The sequence below is a fragment of the Moschus berezovskii genome, chromosome 12 (genome assembly GCF_049115385.1).
Source record: "Moschus berezovskii isolate FMDL1 chromosome 12, NW_MosBer_1.0, whole genome shotgun sequence".
Classification (NCBI taxonomy): domain Eukaryota; kingdom Metazoa; phylum Chordata; class Mammalia; order Artiodactyla; family Moschidae; genus Moschus; species Moschus berezovskii.
This window is the reverse complement of record NC_142471.1, coordinates 63,650,047-63,670,041: the sequence shown is the minus strand read 5'-3', so window position 1 is coordinate 63,670,041 and position 19,995 is coordinate 63,650,047. Positions and strand designations below refer to the sequence as shown.

Genomic DNA, 19,995 nt, shown 5'->3' with positions numbered 1-19,995 from the left:
GAACTCAAGGGCCTCTTGATGAAAGTGAAAGAGGAGAGTGAAAAGGTTGGCTTGAAGCTTAACATTCAGAAAACGAAGATCATGGCATCTGGTCCCATCACTTCATGGGAAATAGATGGGGAAACAGTGGAAACAGTGTCAGACTTTATTTTTTTGGGCTCCAAAATCACTGCGGATGCTGATTGCAGCCATGAAATTAAAAGACGCTTACTCCTTGGAAGGAAAGTTATGACCAGCCTAGATAGCATATTAAAAAGCAGAGACATTACTTTGCCAACCAAGGTCCGTCTAGTCAAGGCTATGGTTTTTCCCATGGTCATGTATGGATGTGAGAGTTGGACTGTGAAGAAAGCTGATCGTCGAAGAATTGATGCTTTTGAACTGTGGTGCTGGAGAAGACTCTTGAGAGTCCCTTGGACTGCAGGGAGATCCATCCAGTCCATTCTAGAGGAGATGAATCCTAGGTGTTCATTGGAAGGACTTATGTTAAAGCTGAAACTCCAATACTTTGGCCACCTCATGCGACGAGTTGACTCACTGGAAAAGACTCTGATGCTGGGAGCGATTGGGGGTGGGAGGAGACGGGGACGACAGAGAATGAGGTGGCTGGATGGCATCACCGACTAGATGGACATAAGTTTGAGTGAACTCCGGGAGTTGGTGATGGACAGGGAGGCCTGGCGTGCTGTGGTTCATGGGGTCGCTAAGAGTCGGACACAACTGAGCGACTGAACTGAACTGAATATAACGTTTAATGTCATACAGATTTAATGGCAGAACTGCAACTGGAACCCATATCTCTGTCTGAATTTTAACCTTGTTTGGGGTTTCTTTCTATCATACGGGAGTTATTGAATGGTCTCAGAAAAGTCCAGATGATTAGTTGTTTTACAGTCCAAGTATTTCAGAGATACCTTGCATATATGTTTTTATTAAATGTTTAATAATTTTTATTTAGGAATATTTTGCAGATTGCTTCAAAATTGGAAGCTTTTTTTGGTTTGTTTTTGCAAGCCACAGATACTGATAATGGTTAGGAAAGGGGTGGAAGAATTAGTAACGTTGAGAACTGGAAAATAATTTGCTTTATAGTAGTTCTAGGCCATCAGAAATTATATATAGAGAGTCAAGTTACTTAGAGGTGATCTGCCAAATGAATTACTATCATAGTGCTTTAAAAATTAAAATTCAGATTCTGTTATAATTTTTATCATAAAGTTTTTAATTTGTTATGGTGAAAATGTTATTTCAAAGTTGCTTTGTTTCACAAAAATTATTAAATTTTGCCACTCTATAAATGGGGTTTTAGTGTTAACATTCAATGTAATTTACCTTTAGATACTTTAATAATTACTCATTACTCAAATACAGTAGCAGACTCTGTGCTGAGCAAGAGATGGTTTATAAAATTGATCTTTATTGTATAAAAGACTGGCTGTTGGTGCTTAGCTGCTGCTGCTGCTGCTGCTGCTAAGTCACTTCAGTCGTGTCCGACTCTGTGTGACCCCATAGACGGAAGCCCACCAGGCTCCCCCGTCCCTGGGATTCTCCAGGCAAGAACACTGGAGTGGGTTGCCATTTCCTTCTCCAATGTGTGAAAGTGGAAAGTGAAAAGTGAAAGTGGAAAGTGAAAAGTGAAAGTGAAGTCGCTCAGTCGTGTCCGACCCTTAGCGACCCCACGGACTGCAGCCTACCAGGCTCCTCCATCCATGGGATTTTCTAGGCAATAGTACTGGAGTGGCTTGCCATTGCCTTCTCCGTGGTGCTTAGCATCCTCCTACAATGTCCTGGTCTTAATGTCCTGGTCTTTGTAGTGAAGAAATACTGCCTTCAGATTGTAATCAGGTGTGTGGTCTAAAATTTTTTCTTCCTTTTAAGAGTATCAGAATTTGTTTAGAACATGAAATGTAAGAATTGAGATATTTGACCTAGTTGTCCATTAAGTGTTTTAACTACTTAAATTTGTATTTTAAGTTATTTGGCTTGTTGACATTATGAAGGAAATGATTATATTATTCTCATAATCTCCATAGTCCCCAACCTTGGGTATACATAGAGTCACTTGGAAGTTTAAAAAATTTCAATGCCCAGGGCTTCATCCTATGCCAGTTTATCTGTCCTACTTTAAACCCAGTCTCTAGTGTTTACCTGATTCTACTTCTCAGCATCTGAGGATGAATCTGTTAACTGTAAAGTCCCCAAGTCCCATATGTCTGAGAAACTGGATCCCCTACTTTAATACCCTTGTTTAAAATCACAGTCTTCAGATACTCCTGTATACTCTTCCTCAGGCTTATTCTATCCCTGTTCCTTTGATCTCATGGCCGTTGAGCCCTTTCTCTGGGTAATCTTCGCTCTAATTGTTTTCTCAGAGAGTCCATAATTGAGGGCTCAATTCATTCTTAGTAAGAGTGACTTCAGCTTCTGTGTTGCCCTGCAGAGGCACCAGAACAATGGGGATTTTGTCCACTTGGAGTCCAGAGTTTTGGTGTCCCCAGGACTAGCCCAAGATAAGATTGAAAGTGGGAGAAGTTTGCCTCTGGACCCCAAATTGTCTGGTCGTATGTACCTGTATGTCAAAGCCATTAACCATGCCAGATTAAACTTGTTGAGTACTTGTCAACCTTAGCAGCTTATTAAAGGTAAAAGAAACATAAATAGAGGGTGGTAGCGGTAATCTAAGCTAATGTCTACCGTCTAGTCTTAAGGCATGATTCCTCGAGAATATTACAAAACTCTATAAGGGAGCATTTAAATGAAATTTGGGGTCAAAGATGGTTCAGCGATGAACACACCTGTTCCTGAAGTTGGCTTATTCTGGCCGAGATACTACAGCGAGTTGGAGAGAATGTACTTCAAATTAAATTGAATCTGGTAAAGTAAAACCTTTTTCCTTTGAAATTTGTTCAAAAATGATTTAAGTGTTATACCCAGAGTTTTTTGTTCTGTGAGGATTTCTTGGGAATGAGGAAAGGTTTGCCAGGGTATTCTGAAAAAATGTTTTAGGCATCTAAAGTCTTCTCTGGGTTGTAAATCTCAGATTCTTAATGATTTTGGAGGTTTTCAAGGACAGAGAACCAAATTGCAGAGTTTTAAACTCACAGAGACAAAGTAGCATAAAAACTGATAACCTTTCAATCTAAATATCATTCACCTCAGAATGCACTGATAGATCTGTGACTTATCATACTTTATGATTTTGTCTCTCAATGGGTAGAATAGTTGATGGAGAAGTAATAGGTCATGAGCCATGTTTGTCATTTTAAGGTTTGTTTTACCTTGGGAGGGGATTTATCAGAAATGTGCCCTAGGTTTTAGGAAAAAAGATTTCACAAATACTTAGGGAAATTCATGATCCATATATTTTACCATAACTGGGAAAATGTCATGAGAATTCAAGGGTCTCAAATGAAATTCATGAGGTATAATTAGAAATGAACACAGTGAGGAAAGGATGGAGACAAAGATTAATGGATGGGTGCTATTTTGTGATCTCTCAAAGGTTCTGAGAAGAGTACAATTAATTGACCATGTATCTGTGTGGATCTATTTCTGGACTTTCTTTTCTACTTTGTTGTTGCATTGATTGATTTGGGTTAGTTTGTTTTTCCAATATCACACTGTGTTGATTATTGTAACTTTACAATAAGTCTTGAAATCAGCTCTTTTTCAAAGTTGTTTTGGATTTTTTAGGTTCTTTGCATTTCCATGTGAAGTTTAGAATTGGCTTGTCAAATTCTACAGAAAAACCTGAATAGAATTCCATTAAATCTATGGATAAATTTGGGAAGAATTCAGATCTTAACAATATTGAGTCTTGACTAATGAACATGGTATATCTCTTGACTTATTTAGACATCTTTACTTTTTCTTTGTAATGTTTTATAGATTTTAATGTTCTGGTTTTGTACAGCTTTTATTGAAATTACTCCTCTAAGTATTTCATATTTTTTATTTTATTCGTAAATGGTATTTCTTAAATTAAAAATTTTGGTTGCTTGTTGCTAGTGTATAGAAAAACAGTTGATTTATGCATACTGGCTTTGCATCCTGCAACTTGGCTAAACTCACTTATTAGTTCTCATTTCTTTTTTGTAGATTCCCAGAGACTTTTTGCATATATTGTTGTGTTGTCTAAGAATAAACAGTTTTACTTCCGCCTTTCTAATCTGTATACCTTTTATTGCCTCACTGCACTGGTTAGAACCTCTAGTTCTTTTCTTTTTCTTGCCTTATTGCACTGGCTAGAACCTCTAGTCCAGTGTTGAACAGAAAAGGTGAGAGCAGGCTCTTTATCTTGTTCCCAGTCTTAGGGGCAAGGTATTCAGCCTTATGCCATCAAGAAATGTTACCTGTAGTTTTTTCATACATGTCCTTCATCAGGTTGATGAAGTTCCCCTCTATTCCTAGTTTGCTGAGTTTGTTTTATTGTGAAGGGAGGTTGGCTCTTGCAACAATTTTTTTCTGCGCCTTTTGAAATGATCTATGATTTTTCTTTTTTTAGTCTGATAATATGGTGGATTGCATTGATTGATTTTTGAATCTTAAACCAATCTGGAATTCCATTGATAAACCTCAATTTGTTATGATGTATTATCCATTTTATATAGAACTTGATTTAATTTGCTAAAACTTGTCCTTTATGTTGTTTTTCATCTATGTTTATGAGAAATATTGATCTGCAGTTTTCTTATAATGTCTTTTTTTAATGGTTTGGTATCAGGATAATGCTAGCTTTATATTGGATTGGCCAAAAAATTCGTTCAGATTTTTCCATACCAGCTTACAGAAAAGCTCAAACTTTTTGCCAGCCGCATAGAATAAGTTCTTAACTTCAAATCCAGTGGTTTCTTGTATTATGGTATTGAAGTTGCCAGGAATCAGAATGAGAAGTGTTGAAAATATCTATAAGATAGGCTTCTTGTAAGTATTTGTGTTTGAGTTGGCAGTGTCCTGATTATTAGTTTTATTATTTATTTATTTATTATTTATTTATTATTATTTATTATTAGATTATTGTCAGCATGCTTAAATTGAAGCTAATTTTTGTGTAGACATAAAGGTATAAAATGTGTAAGTAGGAAAGGAGTGATAAAAATTGTCTGCTCTGAGCACATGTCAAGGAAATACCTAAACATAATGACTGAGAAGATGATATACTTTCTGAGAATCACCTTGTGCTAAGTCGATGCAGTTGTGTCCAACTCTCTGCGACCCATGAACTGTATAGCCCACTAGGCTCCTCTGTCCATGGGATTTTCCAGGCAATACTAAGTGGGTTGCTGTGCTCTCCTCCAAGGGATCTTCCCAACCCAGGGATCGAACTTGAGTCTCTTATGTCTCCTGCATTGGCAGGAGGGTTTTTTAATCACGGACACCACCTGGGAAGCCTGAGAATCACCCGACCTGTCAGCAGTTACTGTCTGTCACCCTCAGTGAAATTTATATCCTTTAGCATTCCAAAATAGCACATTTTAGGCTGCCTGTTCCCTTTCCATTTCACTCACACCACAGATTTCCTTAAAAGGCCAGTTTGGAAACAAAGATAAAATAATATTCACAGTCTTGTCTTGTGACTGAGATTGAGAATAGTTGACCAGTTGAGTTGGTACATCTTTGGGGTTTTAAGGAGTGATACGCAGTTTTTGTTTCTAACTTGTTCTTGTCGCTAGGGGACGCCCTCAACCTGGAGTGAGTCCTTCACTCCCGCCTCCCTGTTTTCACTTTACATTGATCCGTGAACAAAGGCTAGGAAGCTCTAAGGGAAGGCCCTATATTAGTTTGAATTCCAGGGTTTTCACCAGTGTATTAGGTTAATGATTTTTTAACTCTTAGTTGCTAAATTTCAAGTTAAATGAAAGCTTAATTCAGAAGCTCAAGAAAGAAAGCAGATAATGAACATGATTCTATTAATATAAATACATTTTGCTAATTCAGTACCTTAACATTTTAAGTTTAATAAAGGCAAGAAAGTTGTGATGAATACAGATCTAATATCAAGGGGTAAGATTAACTTTCTACTTTAGTAACCAGTTTATTTGGTTGAGTATCAGTACTGAGAAAAATTCTGACTTCACAGATGATTTAATTCCATGTGACTCTTTTTTTTAAACAGCTCACCTTGCAGTCTCAGAGTATTTCTTCAAGTAAACTCATCCAGAACTTGGACGAAAACTCATCCAGAAGTTGGACATAAAGGAGTAGGAAATTGATTTCACAGTTCAGTCACTAATAGTTTCCAACATACTGCTCACATTTTTACTATATATTAAAGTCAGGAAAAGGGAGAGGGGAATTAAACAAATATAAACAGTCGATAATGTCTTGATGAGACTGTTTGTATTTGGTATAAAACTAATTTGAGTCTGTTTATTTTTTGTTGTTCTTTATTTTTAAAATTTATTTTTAGTTGATGGATAATTGCTTTACAATATTGTGTTGGTTTCTGCCATACATCAACTATTAGCCATAGGTATACATATGCCCCTCCCTCTTGACCCTCCTCTCACCTTATTTTTTTTACAGTTAAAAATAATTTTTTAAAAAAAGCTATCTTCGAAAGGATATTCAAATCAAGTGCTTGTGGAATTCCTAGCTAAAACTTTTTTCAGCAGGACCTGAGGGTTCTGTAGAACAGTTTGAAAACTGCTTTGCTAGACCATGTCATTCCACATACGAATGTTTTCTCAACAACTTCTCTTCAGTCCTTGTTTGAAATTAGAGTTCTGGTAAATTAAGGGAAAATATGTAGGTCTCTATTACAGTGTTTTAATATTTATGAGTTTTATATACTTAATGGTAGCAAAATAATAATTAAAAAAACAACAAAAATTGAGACAGAATTCAGCACCCAAATATGGGATATGTATAATTCACAATATATCCTAGTATTTAAAATATCTTTAAAACAACTGCCTATTTTTTATTTTCACCTTTTCTTATTATTCATATAAGCAAAAATTCCTATTATTAACACATCTAAACTGAGATACCACTGATTTGAGTTTCTAAGTCTGAGCTTTATAATGGAATGTCAGAACTCTTAACTCCCCTACTTTTGTACAAGTTTTCTGGGCTTCCCTGGTGGCTCAGATGGTAGAGGCCACCTGCAGTGCAGGAGACCTGGGTTTGATCCCTGGGTTGGGAAGATCCTCTGGAGGAGGAGATGGTAACTCCCTCCAGTATTCTTGCCTGGAGAATCCCCATGGACAGAGGGGTTTGTTGGACTACAGTCCCTGGGGTCGCAAAGAATTGGACATGACTGAGTGACTAATCACTCCCTGAAAGGAAAATGATGATACTCTTTGGTTTGTTTAAACACATGCAAGCACACATCAGGGTATAATGAATATGTAGAGTTTTCAGTAATGTTGCTTCAAAATAGATTCTTTCCTTCTCATGTCATCACTGTGGATTTTCTACCCCATACCTCTTCATTTCTGTCAGTTAATTTCTTCACAGTTTTCATTCAGCTTTTCTCTCACTTTTACTTTTGATTTATTAGAACCCCAAAATATATATTTGAGAATACTAGAGGTGGTTCAGTTCAGTTTCAGTTTTAGAGGTTCAGAATGAACTAATCCTAATTTACATGCTGGCTGGAAAGAGCTTGAATGTGTCTTTGTAAGAATACAAGTTTATATAAAAAAGAAAAAAAAGTCACAAAAATAAATGCTTCCGTAACTTTGGTTCTAGAATCTCTGTATGGTCTCCCCTGTAATGTTAGACTTCGGATTATTAATAGGCAGAGAAATGCTCATATTATTTTAGTAATATACATATATGCATAAATAGTGATGTTCTCTTATTTTTAAGATCCTAAAGCACTGTAGAATAGAAACGAGCAGACAGAATGAGACTGGCAGATCTGAATTGAAATCTTAGTTTGGCTGCTTACTAAACTGTGATCATGGAAAGTCAGGTAGCCTCTCTGTCTCGTTTTCTTCACCTGTGAAGTAGGGAAACATGTGTAAAGGTCCTTGAGCTTAATAGGAGCTCAGTGAAGTATAGGCAAGTAAATAAGTTGGTTATAATGATAAAAGATAAAGGATATGTTAAAATCATGACAGCTGAAACTGAGAGAAAAAAGGACTATGGCCGGGGCAGTGTGGAAGAATAGGAAATATCAGGAACTACAGTTGATAGGAAATATGGTTCAACTTGTATTTAGTTTAATTCTAATATTTTAAAGCACATTCTTTTCCTATTACTATTACTATGTATTCTGCACAATTTTAACCCATTTTGAACGTAAACATTTTCTTTTATAATCAAATTGCGTTTAAATTCTTGTATCCTTTTTATTTGTTTTTGTTAATATTATTGTTCTCTGAGTAATGACACACATTTTAATTTAATTTACAGGTGGCTGTTTGTTGCATCTGTTTTTTTGTTATCCTTCCTCTAAATCTTGTTGGTACAATACTTGGCCGAAATCTATCAGGTCAACCCAACTTTCCTTGTCGTGTCAATGCTGTGCCTCGTCCCATACCGGAGAAAAAATGGTAAAGAGAATGCTAAATTGTATTTGATTGCTTCTCACCGTATATAAATTCTTAAGCCTATTGCGTATACATAACGTTTAGAATTGGCATGTATTTATAAGTTTATCAACTTATATTGTTAGGAGTAGTAATAAATGGTATCTTTATTTCACTTTTTGAATATTAATGCCATTCACAGAGAAGTCAAATGCTTTGGTCAGTATACTAGTTCATAGAGGCAGATAGGACCTAACGCAGCAGCTGTTGTATTACTGCAGCCTGTAAACCAAATCTGTTTTTATAAATAAAGTTTTGTTGGAATATAGCCACGCCTGTTTGTTCCCATATTGTCTATGACTGCTTTTCCACTATAGCATCAGAGTTAAACAGTTATGACAGACACCAACCATATTACCTGTAGAACATGAAATATTACCTGAGCCTTTACAGAAAAAGTTTGCTAATCCCTGGCTTACGATTTTAATGTCCTTTCCACAATTTTTATTCAAAACAAAATTGACACACATATAGCCATATATTTTGAATCAATTGAGAGATGAGCTAGGGCTTCCCAGCTGGCACTAGTGGTAAAGAATCTGCCTGCCAATGCCAGAGATGCAAGAGAGGCCAGTTCAGTCCCTGGGTCAGAAAGATCCCCTGGAGTAGGAAATGGCACCCCACTCCAGTATTCTTGCCTAGAAAAGTCCATGGGCAGAGGAGCCTGGCGGCCTCCAATCCATCGGGCCACATAAAGTTGAACGTGACTGATCACATAATTTACTGACCTACATTCTTTATTTTCACTTCTGGGATAGTGTAGAAATCTCTTAGATACATTTTGTCATTTTATGCACAATATGTGTTTTTGAGAATCTCCCATAATTCAAGGTTTAATCCTGACAAAAGATGACAGGTATTTCTGTTTAATAGCTAAAGCTATTCTTCTATTGCAGTAGTTTAAACGTAGTTTATAGTTCATTTAGTCAGTTTTGAAATAGTGATTCTTGATGGATTTTTAACTTGAGATGGTTTATATTTTTTCAACCTTGGACATAAAATGAGATATCACTAATATATATCTCTAATTTTTGTAATTCAAATTTGAATAAAATGTGAGCTCACTGTGTATATGTTTTGCCCTTTAAAATTAGTATATTGAATGTTTTAGTGCTGATTTATGCTATGCTGCATTCTTTATTTTACTAATTCTTACATAAATAGAACAATCTTACTACATATTTTTTTATTCCCCATCTCATTAAAACAGCTATATGGTAGACTCTACATATTCATAATAAGGGATATATATTGAAATGCCTCTGTTCGTATATATTTTGCTATATTATAAATATTATTTTCAGGTACTTAGACAGTAGTCTTTTGAAGACCTGGAGGTATGTAGACATTTGCAGAAGTGGAAGCTGGATAAAATAGCCCCATAGTTTAAAGGAGAGTGATCTGTTCTAGTCTTAGGAATTACACATGTTCTTTTTTCTTTCTTTTCTTTTTTTTAGATTAGTGCTTATGAGAACATCTGTTGTCTGTGTTTTAAAGTCAGTTTTATCTTCTTCAAATCAAGATTAGACTGTTAAGGCCCACTGATATCCTGATGTTCCTTCACCCATGACTGAGGAGGATAAGATTAAAGGAAAAGACTAGTCAGGAATCACAAAAGTTCCTCTGGGTCACTAGGCTGGTGAAAGAGAGGAAGGAGTAACCTGTACCCTTGCTAACTGTGGGTCACGTTTAGGTGTAGAAAAGGCTCGCATGTCTCTTGGTCTAGGTCGTTATATGGGAACCAAAATCCACATCCTAGATCTGACAGGCAAGTCGTTTTTAACCTCTGTGGATCTTGTCTTTTTATAAAAGGAGGAAAGGAAATGAGATTAAATGATCTTTAATTTTTTTTTCAGCTGTCAAACTCATTTCTTCTCAATTTTGTAGTTTGTTCATGTCAGAAATGGTAGTTTGCTGTCTTTTATGTGCAGTGTACTGTGCCAGGCACTGGGAATACCTAGATGAATAGCTTCTGCCTGCAAGGGTTTATAATCTTAGTGAGTAATTATATAAGTAATTAGTACAGTATAGTGTGGTAAGTGTAGCCTTGGAGTTACATTCAGGAGGCAGTCAAAGAACCCACCTCTGCCTGGGAGACTTGGGAAGGGCTTTATAGGGAGAACACTCGAGCCAGTACTTGCAGGAAAAGAAATATGAGACAAGGGAAGGCATTCAGGGTTGGAGAATTACTGACTGCAATCAGTAAATATTTGTTGAGTGAATGAATGAGGTTTGAATTTTATTTTTAAGTCATTCTTTGACTTCTTTTATAACTCAGAACTCATAATTGTATAATTCAAAGGAAAAGGAATTACTGAACCAAGGAAAGCATGAGCAAAGAGACTGACAAGGCCACAATTTGGGAAACATTATTTCACAAGGGGGAGTCGGTTTCAAAACTTATATTTTCTTTTCCAGTGGCTTTCTATAAGTAAAGGACTAAAATTTTTAGAAGTTACTGGAAAGTGTGGATCAGGAGGAGACAGTTTTTCTTGAGTTCTTCCAGTAGCCAGAATTTGTGTTCCTGAAATTCTTATCTTGGGCTTTAATGCCAAAAAGAATTCTAACTATAAAATTTTAACTATGGCTAATTTGAAATCCCATTTCAATATTGTGCCTCTCTGAATTTTTGTTTTTCTCTTTACTGGCTTATATCTGTCCTTTAGATTATTTTTATAATAAGTATTCTGATTTATAACAAGTATTCTGACTCCTGTTATCAGAGTTAATATAATGTGGAAATCATACTAGAAGTTTACTGTTAATTTTAATATTTTCCAGGTTCATGGAGCCTGCAGTTATTGTTTGCCTAGGAGGAATTTTACCTTTTGGCTCAATCTTTATTGAAATGTAAGTTTTGGCAATATATTTATGTTTCGAGAGATTTCATTGTAATAAGATACAGGAGATATAGGAATTAGGGTGGCTTCCCCTTCCCTCGCCCAGAGTCCTGCTTAGATGCTCCTCTTAGGTGCATTGGTGAAGGACCTGTCATAGCGCGTCATGATTGTCCCTTTACTGATGTTCCTCACTGAACTCATCTCTTTGAGAGTAGAGACTCTTTAATTCTGTTCTCGCTGCTTCTCTGATATGTGTAGGGCTTCTGTAAATATCTGTTGAAAGAATGGGTAATAGATAAGGTAACTAACAAGCAGAAGGAAATAAGAAAAAGAAAAGAGGTGAAAAAACCCTTTTTGTTTTAATGATGGCTTGTGTAATGGAATTAGAGGAAAGGATCTTTTTTGGTATAAAATCATAGTGCCCTTTCTCTTGCAGTCCTGTGAAAATGGCATAGAGCTTTCTTAGACTTTCTTTTCCTAATTATTTTTATTTTCCTAATTTTATGCATTATTACCATATCAAACCTTTTTAAACAATTTAATTGGGTGTTTTATAAACTGCATTGCTTGTATAGTATTCTATGCAAAAAAATAAATGAATTTATTTTAAAAATATGAATTTTTAGCTATTTTCATTTTTCTTTTCCATAGTACACTCCTAAAAATTCTAATTTATTCAGTTTACTTAGAGATGAAAGGGGAGGAAGGGAAACTGTTGAAAGTTGCTTGGAAGAAAAATATTGAGATTTAAGTGATAACTAAGGTGCAAATGAGATTTAGCAAGAACAGGGTGAGTTTTATGAGTAAAGACTGGAACACTGTGTCTTTGTTGGGCTGTATTTAGGTATTTCATCTTCACCTCTTTCTGGGCGTATAAGATCTATTATGTCTATGGCTTCATGATGCTGGTGCTGGTCATCCTGTGCATTGTGACTGTCTGTGTGACCATCGTGTGCACATACTTTCTGCTGAATGCAGAGGATTACAGGTGGTGAGTACTTCTGGGAAGAACTGCTGGGGACCATATAATTTAAAATTGCGTTTGAAATGTATCAAGTGGAGTAAAAATCTATATACAAATTTTCTTAATATAGTGTAGGAGTTTTTTCCGTTATAAAAATATTGATGATTTTAGAGAAAAAAATAGTATCATAGTCAAAAAAATTGGGAGTATTAATGAGGGTCACTATTTTAAACATGAGGAGACATTTGAAAAAGGAAATGGTTTATTTAGGGTCATTTGTAATTAGAAATCTGACAAAATTTAGGATCTCTCCTTCCAGTTCTTAGGCTTTCTCCTTGTTGATATATTTAAATGCCATTATACACACATTTGTTTTTAAATATATAGAATCATAAAGGATGTTTATAAAATGCTTTTCTTTAAAATCTTTCAGTGCCATCCATTCAAAAGAGTTACTTTTTTTCTTTAGGCAATGGACAAGTTTTCTTTCTGCTGCATCCACTGCAATTTATGTTTACATGTATTCCTTTTACTACTATTTTTTCAAAACAAAGTAAGTGGAGACATTTTCTCATTTTGTATTTTAGAAACTAAGTTTATCATTTAAATCCTAGAATTTAGGCCTTATGTTGAAAGTAAAAATGGATATACTGTGTATAATTTTTTGGTTTTATTTCAGGATGTATGGCTTATTTCAAACATCATTTTACTTTGGATATATGGCGGTATTTAGCACAGCCTTGGGGATAATGTGTGGTAAGTTCTGAAATTCTTGGAATAACATGAGTAAATCTCTGAGTGTATCTGAATCAGAAAAATACAGTAATTGGAAACTGAGAAATAATCTTGTGTTGTTTGATCAGGAACACTAAAACAAACTCAAACATCTGATTTCAGTCCTTTTAACTATTCCTCAGAATCTAATTTATTACCTCACTGATTTCTTTAATTTCCTGTTTTTACTAATTGTGTATAGCACTATTTCCCATACCACAATTAGTTTTTCATTCATGTTGAGAATTGCCTTTGTTTTTTAAGCTTAGATTTTTGGGAAAAGATTATTGTGTAAACAAGTTAAAGTTTTGGCTGAATGATTTTTGTTTGGAAGTTTCTGTTCCCCTGTTCATTGAGGTAAAAGTGTCCAGGAGACAGCACAGTTGACTGGTTATGAGTATACACTTTGGTTGCTTGCAGACTGGGCTTAAGTTCTGGCTGCGCAATCTGTGGTTCTGTCAGTTCAGTTCAGTTGCTCAGTCGTGTCTGACTCTTTGCGACCCCATGAATTGCAGCACGCCAGGCCTCCCTGTCCATCACCAACTCCCGGAGTTCACTCAAACTCATGTCCACAGAGTCGGTGACGCCATCCAGCCATCTCATGCTCTGTCTTCCCCGTCTCCACTTACCCCCAATCCCTCCCAGCATCAGACTCTTTTCCAGTGAGTCAACTCATCGCATGAGGTGGCCAAAGTATTGGAGTTTCAGCTTTAGCATCAGTCCTTCCAATGAACACCTAGGATTCATTTCCTTTAGAATGGACTGGTTGGATCTCCTTGCAGTCCAAGGGACTCTCAAGAGTCTTCTCCAGCACCACAGTTCAAAAGCATCAATTCTTCGACGATCAGCTTTCTTCACAGTCCAACTCTCACATCCATACATGACCATGGGAAAAACCATAGCCTTGACTAGACGGACCTTGGTTGGCAAAGTAATGTCTCTGCTTTTTAATATGCTATCTAGGCTGGTCATAACTTTCCTTCCAAGGAGTAAGCGTCTTTTAATTTCCTGGCTTCAGTCAGCATCCGCAGTGATTTTGGAGCCCAAAAAAACAAAGTCTGACACTGTTTCCACTGTTTCCCCATTTATTTCCCATGAAGTGATGGGACCAGATGCCATGATCTTGGTTTTCTGAATGTTGAGCTTCAAGCCAACCTTTTCACTCTCCTCTTTCACTTTCATCAAGAGGCCTTTGAGTTCCTCTTCACTTTCTGCCATAAGGGTGGTGTCATCTGCATATCTGAGGTTATTGATATTTCTCGCGGCAATCTTGATTCCAGCTTGTGCTTCTTCCAGCCCAGCGTTCCTCATGATGTACTCTGCATAGAAGTTAAATAAGCAGGGTGACAATATACAGCCTTGACGTACTCCTTTTCCTATTTGGAACCAGTCTGTTGTTCCATGTTCTAACTGTTGCTTCCTTACCTGCATACAGGTTTCTCAAGAGGCAGGTCAGGTGGTCTGGGATTCCCATCTCTTTCAGAATTTTCCACAGTTTATTGTGATCCACACAGTCAAAGGCTTTGGCATAGTCAATGAAGCAGAAATAGATGTTTTTCTGGAACTCTCTTGCTTTCTCCATGATCCAGCGGATGTTGACAATTTGATCTCTGGTGTCTCTGCCTTTTCTAAAACCTGCTTGAACATCTGAAGTTCGCGATTCACATATTGCTGAAGCCTAGCTTGGAGAATTTTGAGCATGACTTTACTAGCGTGTGAGATGAGTGCAATTGTGCGGTAATTTGAGCATTCTTTGGCATTCCCTTTCTTTGGGATTGGAATGAAGACTGGCCTAAGAGACCTGGATTAAATCTCCATGCTGCCCCTTAACCTTTGTGGCCATGGGAGGGCATTTTAACCTAAGTCTCATTCTCTAATCTATAACATAGGCATGTCTTTCAGAGTCGTTGTCTGTGATGGGGTCATGTGTATAAAGCACCAGGTATAATGCAGGTCTGTTATTAGGTGGTGAGACATATGAGACGTGTTGGGGAGTGTTGGGGAGGAGCACGACTTTGAGGGGCCAGTCTTGATTGTGAATCATAGTGCCCCTACTTAATAACTAAATTTTTTGAATGCTTTTCCTGTTGAAATTTCACTTGCTGCCTGACAGTCCTGGCACATTTACAGTTCCCTGCTGTTCTGGCAATGTCCCAACATTTATTCTTTAATGGGTTTATATGCCTTCAGTGCTAATCTGTTTTTGTCGGGGAGGGGAATGAGTTCACACTGGAAATGATTAAAATGTCATCATAATACAAAAATTATACATACTCATCTGGTTATGTTGCTAATATGCTTTTTCAATCAGTAATTGAAAGAAAAAAATTTATTTTTTAATGTAGGAAAAAAATTATGTTAAGGGAGAACTAATTAGATTACTGCAGACTTTATGTTTTGAGCATAGCATTTTAGTTTAAAAAAAATTAAGTTTGGTATTATTCCCAAGACATTTATTTTTTTAGGGAGTATATTCAGTCTCTTCCTTAAGTAATATTTTATAAGGTTATTCTTGAGATACTCATAAGATTAAGAAAAATCGTTCTTCAGATTGACACTATTTTGCTTTTAAGCATATCTCTGCTCAAAAGGGAACAGTATTTTATGTCTTGAAAATTGAATTTGCTTATTGGACTAGTACTTGTATTGTGCCAGTTAAATTTTTGATTCTACCTAAAATTTTACAGATATTTTAAATTAAAAAGAACTCAGGTTTTTAAAACTGAATGGTTATTTTCACTTATCTTGTAAGAACTTGTATATAGCTATTTTAAAATGAATTATCACTATTTTCAAGTATGTCTATTTATTACAAAAATAGGTTTCCTTTACTGTCTGGGTGGGTTTTTAAAATATTTTGGATATTTAATTATGGGGAATTTTCAAATACATACAAAAAGAGAAAGAGTAGTATATATGTAGTGAGTCCCCATGTACCTGTCACACCTTACATCAGTAATTGTTAGCTTGTAGCCAGTCTTGTCTTATTTCTGTTCCCACTTTACCTCCTTTTTTTCTGATGTGAATTTCGAACTTCATGTCATTTTAGCTGTAAATATTTTTGTGTGTGTGTATATATGCATGTGGGTATATAATCAAATGTGCAGTGTTTATATAATTATTATATAGCTATAATATATAAGAATACAGTTATATAATAATATTTTAATATATATATTTAATTTCCTAACGTGTTCAAATATTCACTTAGTATTCACTTTTATCCTACACGTTCTCATTTCTTTTTTTTTTTTTTGATGTTTTTATTTTATTTTTTTTTCCATTATTATTTTTTTTTTATTTTACCATATTATATTGGTTGGTTTTGCCCTACATTGACATGAATTCGCCCCAGGTGTACATGAGTTCCCCCTCCTGAACCCCCCTCTCACCTCCTTCCTCCCTTTATCCTCCCTCTGGGTCATCCCCGCACACCAGCCCCGAGTATCCTGTAACATGCATTGACCCTGAACTGCTGATTCGTTTCACATATGACAACATACATGTTTCAATGTCATTCTCTCAAATCATCCCACCCTCACTCTCTCCCACAAAGTCCCAAAGACTGTTCGATACAACTGTGTCTCTTTTGCTGTCTCGTCTCATTTCTTTTTTAATACAGTTTGCATGAAGATCCAATTAAAGTCCATACATTGCTTGGTAAAACTGTCTTTTAAGCAGCTTTAAGTCTATTGATATTTACTCTCTTTTCCCTTGCAATTACTTAAGGAACTTAGGTTTTGGTTTGTTTGTTTGAAATCCTGTTGAGTTTTTCACTCTGGGTTAGGCTGATTGTATCCCCAAGGTGTTATTTAATGTTTCTCTGTGTGCTTCTCCCTGTATTTCCTGTAAAGTGGTAGTTAGATCTATAGACCTGATCACACTCAAGAATACTTGTCCAAGAACACTTAACAGGTGGTTTGTAAATTTTCATAAGGAGACACTTAAATGTCTGGTTGTCTCTGTGAGGTTAGCAGCTGTTGATAGTTACTGCCTAGTTCTTCCAATTAGTGGTTACAATAGTCTCATTCCATTGTTCCTTTTATATTTATTAGCTGGGACACTTCTCTAAGGAGAAACTTCCTTTCATCAGCCATTTGGTTCCCTTGAGGTACAGTTTACATATGTATAGGAAAGGCAGAAAGACTTATTTTTTCCTTGCATACACCAGTTGGGTGAATAAAAGTTAGTTCAAAGGTAGCCAGTTAGATGTATGTGTGTGTATCATTAACTCACGGAAGACTGACTTTTAGACTTTGATGGTAAATTCCTAAATCCAGTGGAGAATCTTCTCTATCATATGAATGACTACCTGTCTTGTTCTAAAGATCTCTTAGTAGTTAAAGAACTATGCAGTTAATTCATTCATTCAACAGATATTTATTGAGTATCCTATCATGTGCCAAGCACTTTTTAAGGGCCAAGAGGCAGAAACTTAATTTAACAAAACAGAAACACCCCTGCATTTTGGTATTTCGGGCCCTGTTTGAGGCTCATTATTCAAAAACAGCATTTCAAAATACCTGATCTACTTATCTGTCTCTCTTATCCATGCCCTCAAATGCCTACCTTTCTACCAATCACATAGCTTCTACAATTTAAACATAAAAAAGAAGCCATCAGAAATGTGTCCTCTCTAGAGCTTCAGATGCTACTGGGCCATGGGTCTCAGTCCTTCCCTGAGAGAACCCCCAGTCACTTCTTACTAAATTATCCATAAGTGTATCATATTGTTTGGAGAACATGTTAGTATTGTTTTAATAACCTAGAATAATCTATGCTTAAATTTTTAAAAGATTTATTTTTTTCATTTAATGAATTTTTGTCATTCTGTAATTATTCTCTTTTTAAGAGATTATTTTAATTCATATAGTTCATAATTCATTAAATGATTGATATTTAACTGTAAAAATGTTACATCAGACCAGACTTGGTATATGACAGCAACAGGTGATTTGCAAAACAAGTGACACTATTTTAGTAAGTTTAGGGAGAATGGTAACATTAGATGTTGTCTTGAAAAAAGAATAACTTTCCAGAGCAGAGAGCATTTAGTGTTTGTTTGTAAGTGATGGGTACTGCTCTGTATGTATCTGTTTCAAAACATCTTATCTTATCTTTACAGGAGCAATTGGTTACATGGGAACAAGTGCCTTTGTCCGAAAAATCTATACTAATGTGAAAATTGACTAAAGACCCAAAACAGCCTGGAACTTCGGATCAATTTCTCTTTCACAGGGGTGGAACTTGCACAGCAAAAAAAAAAAAAAAAAAGGCGCAAGAAGAGATTTGGGCTTTAATACTGGGTACTTTGTGGGTCTCTTTCGTGGATGGCTTAAAGTAACATCTATTTCCATTGATCCTAGGTTCTTACTGACTGCTTTCTCCAACTGTTCACAGCAAATGCTTGGATTTTATGCAGTAGGCATTACTACAGTACATGGCTAAACTTCCCAAAAACTAGCTCATTAAAGATGAAGTAGACCAGCTCTCTTCAGTGAAGAGGACAAATAGTTTATTTAAAGCATTTGTTCCAATAAAATAAATAGAGGGAAACTTGGATGCTAAAATACATTAATAGAAATCTTCCTGGCACTAGTATTTCTACAATACTGAAAAATGATGTTCCAGAAAGATTGCTCTTTTCTCTTATTTTTACTGCCATCATCAACCTATTGTGGGACATTTTTATATATTGAACCTGGGTTCTTTTTTGACCTGCTTCGCCCCCCAATTCAACTGCATCCTTTTTTTTTTTTTAAGAGAAAATTTAAAAATATTAAATCCTGCATGTAATATATCTGCTGTCATCTTAGTTGGACCAGCTTCCCATTTATTTATCTTAAAACTATCCAGTTACATCTTAATTCCATCCAAAGAAGATACAGTTTGAAGATAGAGGTGTACTCTCTACAATGCAATTTACTGTACAGTTAGAAAGCAAATTGTTAAATGGAGAAGATATTTGTTTTTATTAAACATTTTGAGATTTAGATAAACTACATTTTAACTGAATGTCTAAAGTGATTATCTGCCCCCTCCCCCCAAGTTAGTCTTACATCTTTTTTGGGTTTGAATGAAGGTTTTACATAAGAAATTATTAAAAACAAGGGGGGTGGGTAATAAATGTATATAACATTAAATAATGTAATGTAGGTGTAGATTCCCAAATGCATTTGGATGTACAGATTGACTACGGAGTACTTTTTTCTGATGATGATTGGTGTAGAAATGTGTGAATTTGGGTGGCTTTTTACATCTTGCCTACCACTGCATGAAACATTGGGGTTTCTTCAAAATGTGTGTGTCATACTACTTTTGGGAGGGGCGATTGTTTTCTTTTGTTTTTCTTCCTGAGACTCCCTACAGGAGCCAAATTTGTAATTTAGAAACATTTAATTTTGTTAATCCTGTCTGGGGCACTTAAGTAACATCTAAAGCATTACTGCTTTAGATTGTTAAAATAAAATTTCCTGACCAAATTGTTTTGTGAAAATACATGTGTTTGCAATTTGAAGATATCTTTTCAAAAGACAGTATTACCGAATGCAGGGTTTTTTTTAAATCATGCTTTTCTGATGCAAGGGACCCATACTTTAAAATTCCCAATATTGCTTTCATCTAGATTATCCAGTGCAGTCACAAAATGAATGAGAAGCCTTTCAAATGAAATTGTGGTACAAAATCTGTTCAGGTCAGTGTACTGTATAAAGTGGGGATGGGTAAAAGTGGTTTAGTGTACTAGAGGATGAGCAAAATAAAGCTTACAGTTTTCTAGGAGAAGTAATTTTAATTTTGAATACATCTTTCTGGAACGGTCCATAATGTGAAGTTTTCCTGGAACCATTGAGTTTCTAGTTTAATAGTTTGCTATGCA

General features: G+C 35.8%; 1 protein-coding gene across 1 annotated transcript in view; it reads left to right on the top strand.

Moving 5' to 3' along the window:
* Positions 1-19,600, top strand: part of TM9SF3 (transmembrane 9 superfamily member 3) — a 65,486-nt gene extending 45,886 nt beyond the window's left edge. Inside the window, exons 10-15 of the mRNA XM_055424987.2 lie at positions 8,365-8,504; positions 11,322-11,390; positions 12,225-12,371; positions 12,814-12,897; positions 13,024-13,100; positions 18,244-19,600. Of these exons, the coding sequence (XP_055280962.1) occupies positions 8,365-8,504; positions 11,322-11,390; positions 12,225-12,371; positions 12,814-12,897; positions 13,024-13,100; positions 18,244-18,311 (585 nt within the window). The 3' untranslated portion in view covers positions 18,312-19,600. The remainder of the gene's footprint in view (positions 1-8,364; positions 8,505-11,321; positions 11,391-12,224; positions 12,372-12,813; positions 12,898-13,023; positions 13,101-18,243) is intronic.
* Positions 19,601-19,995: the final 395 nt, after the last annotated feature.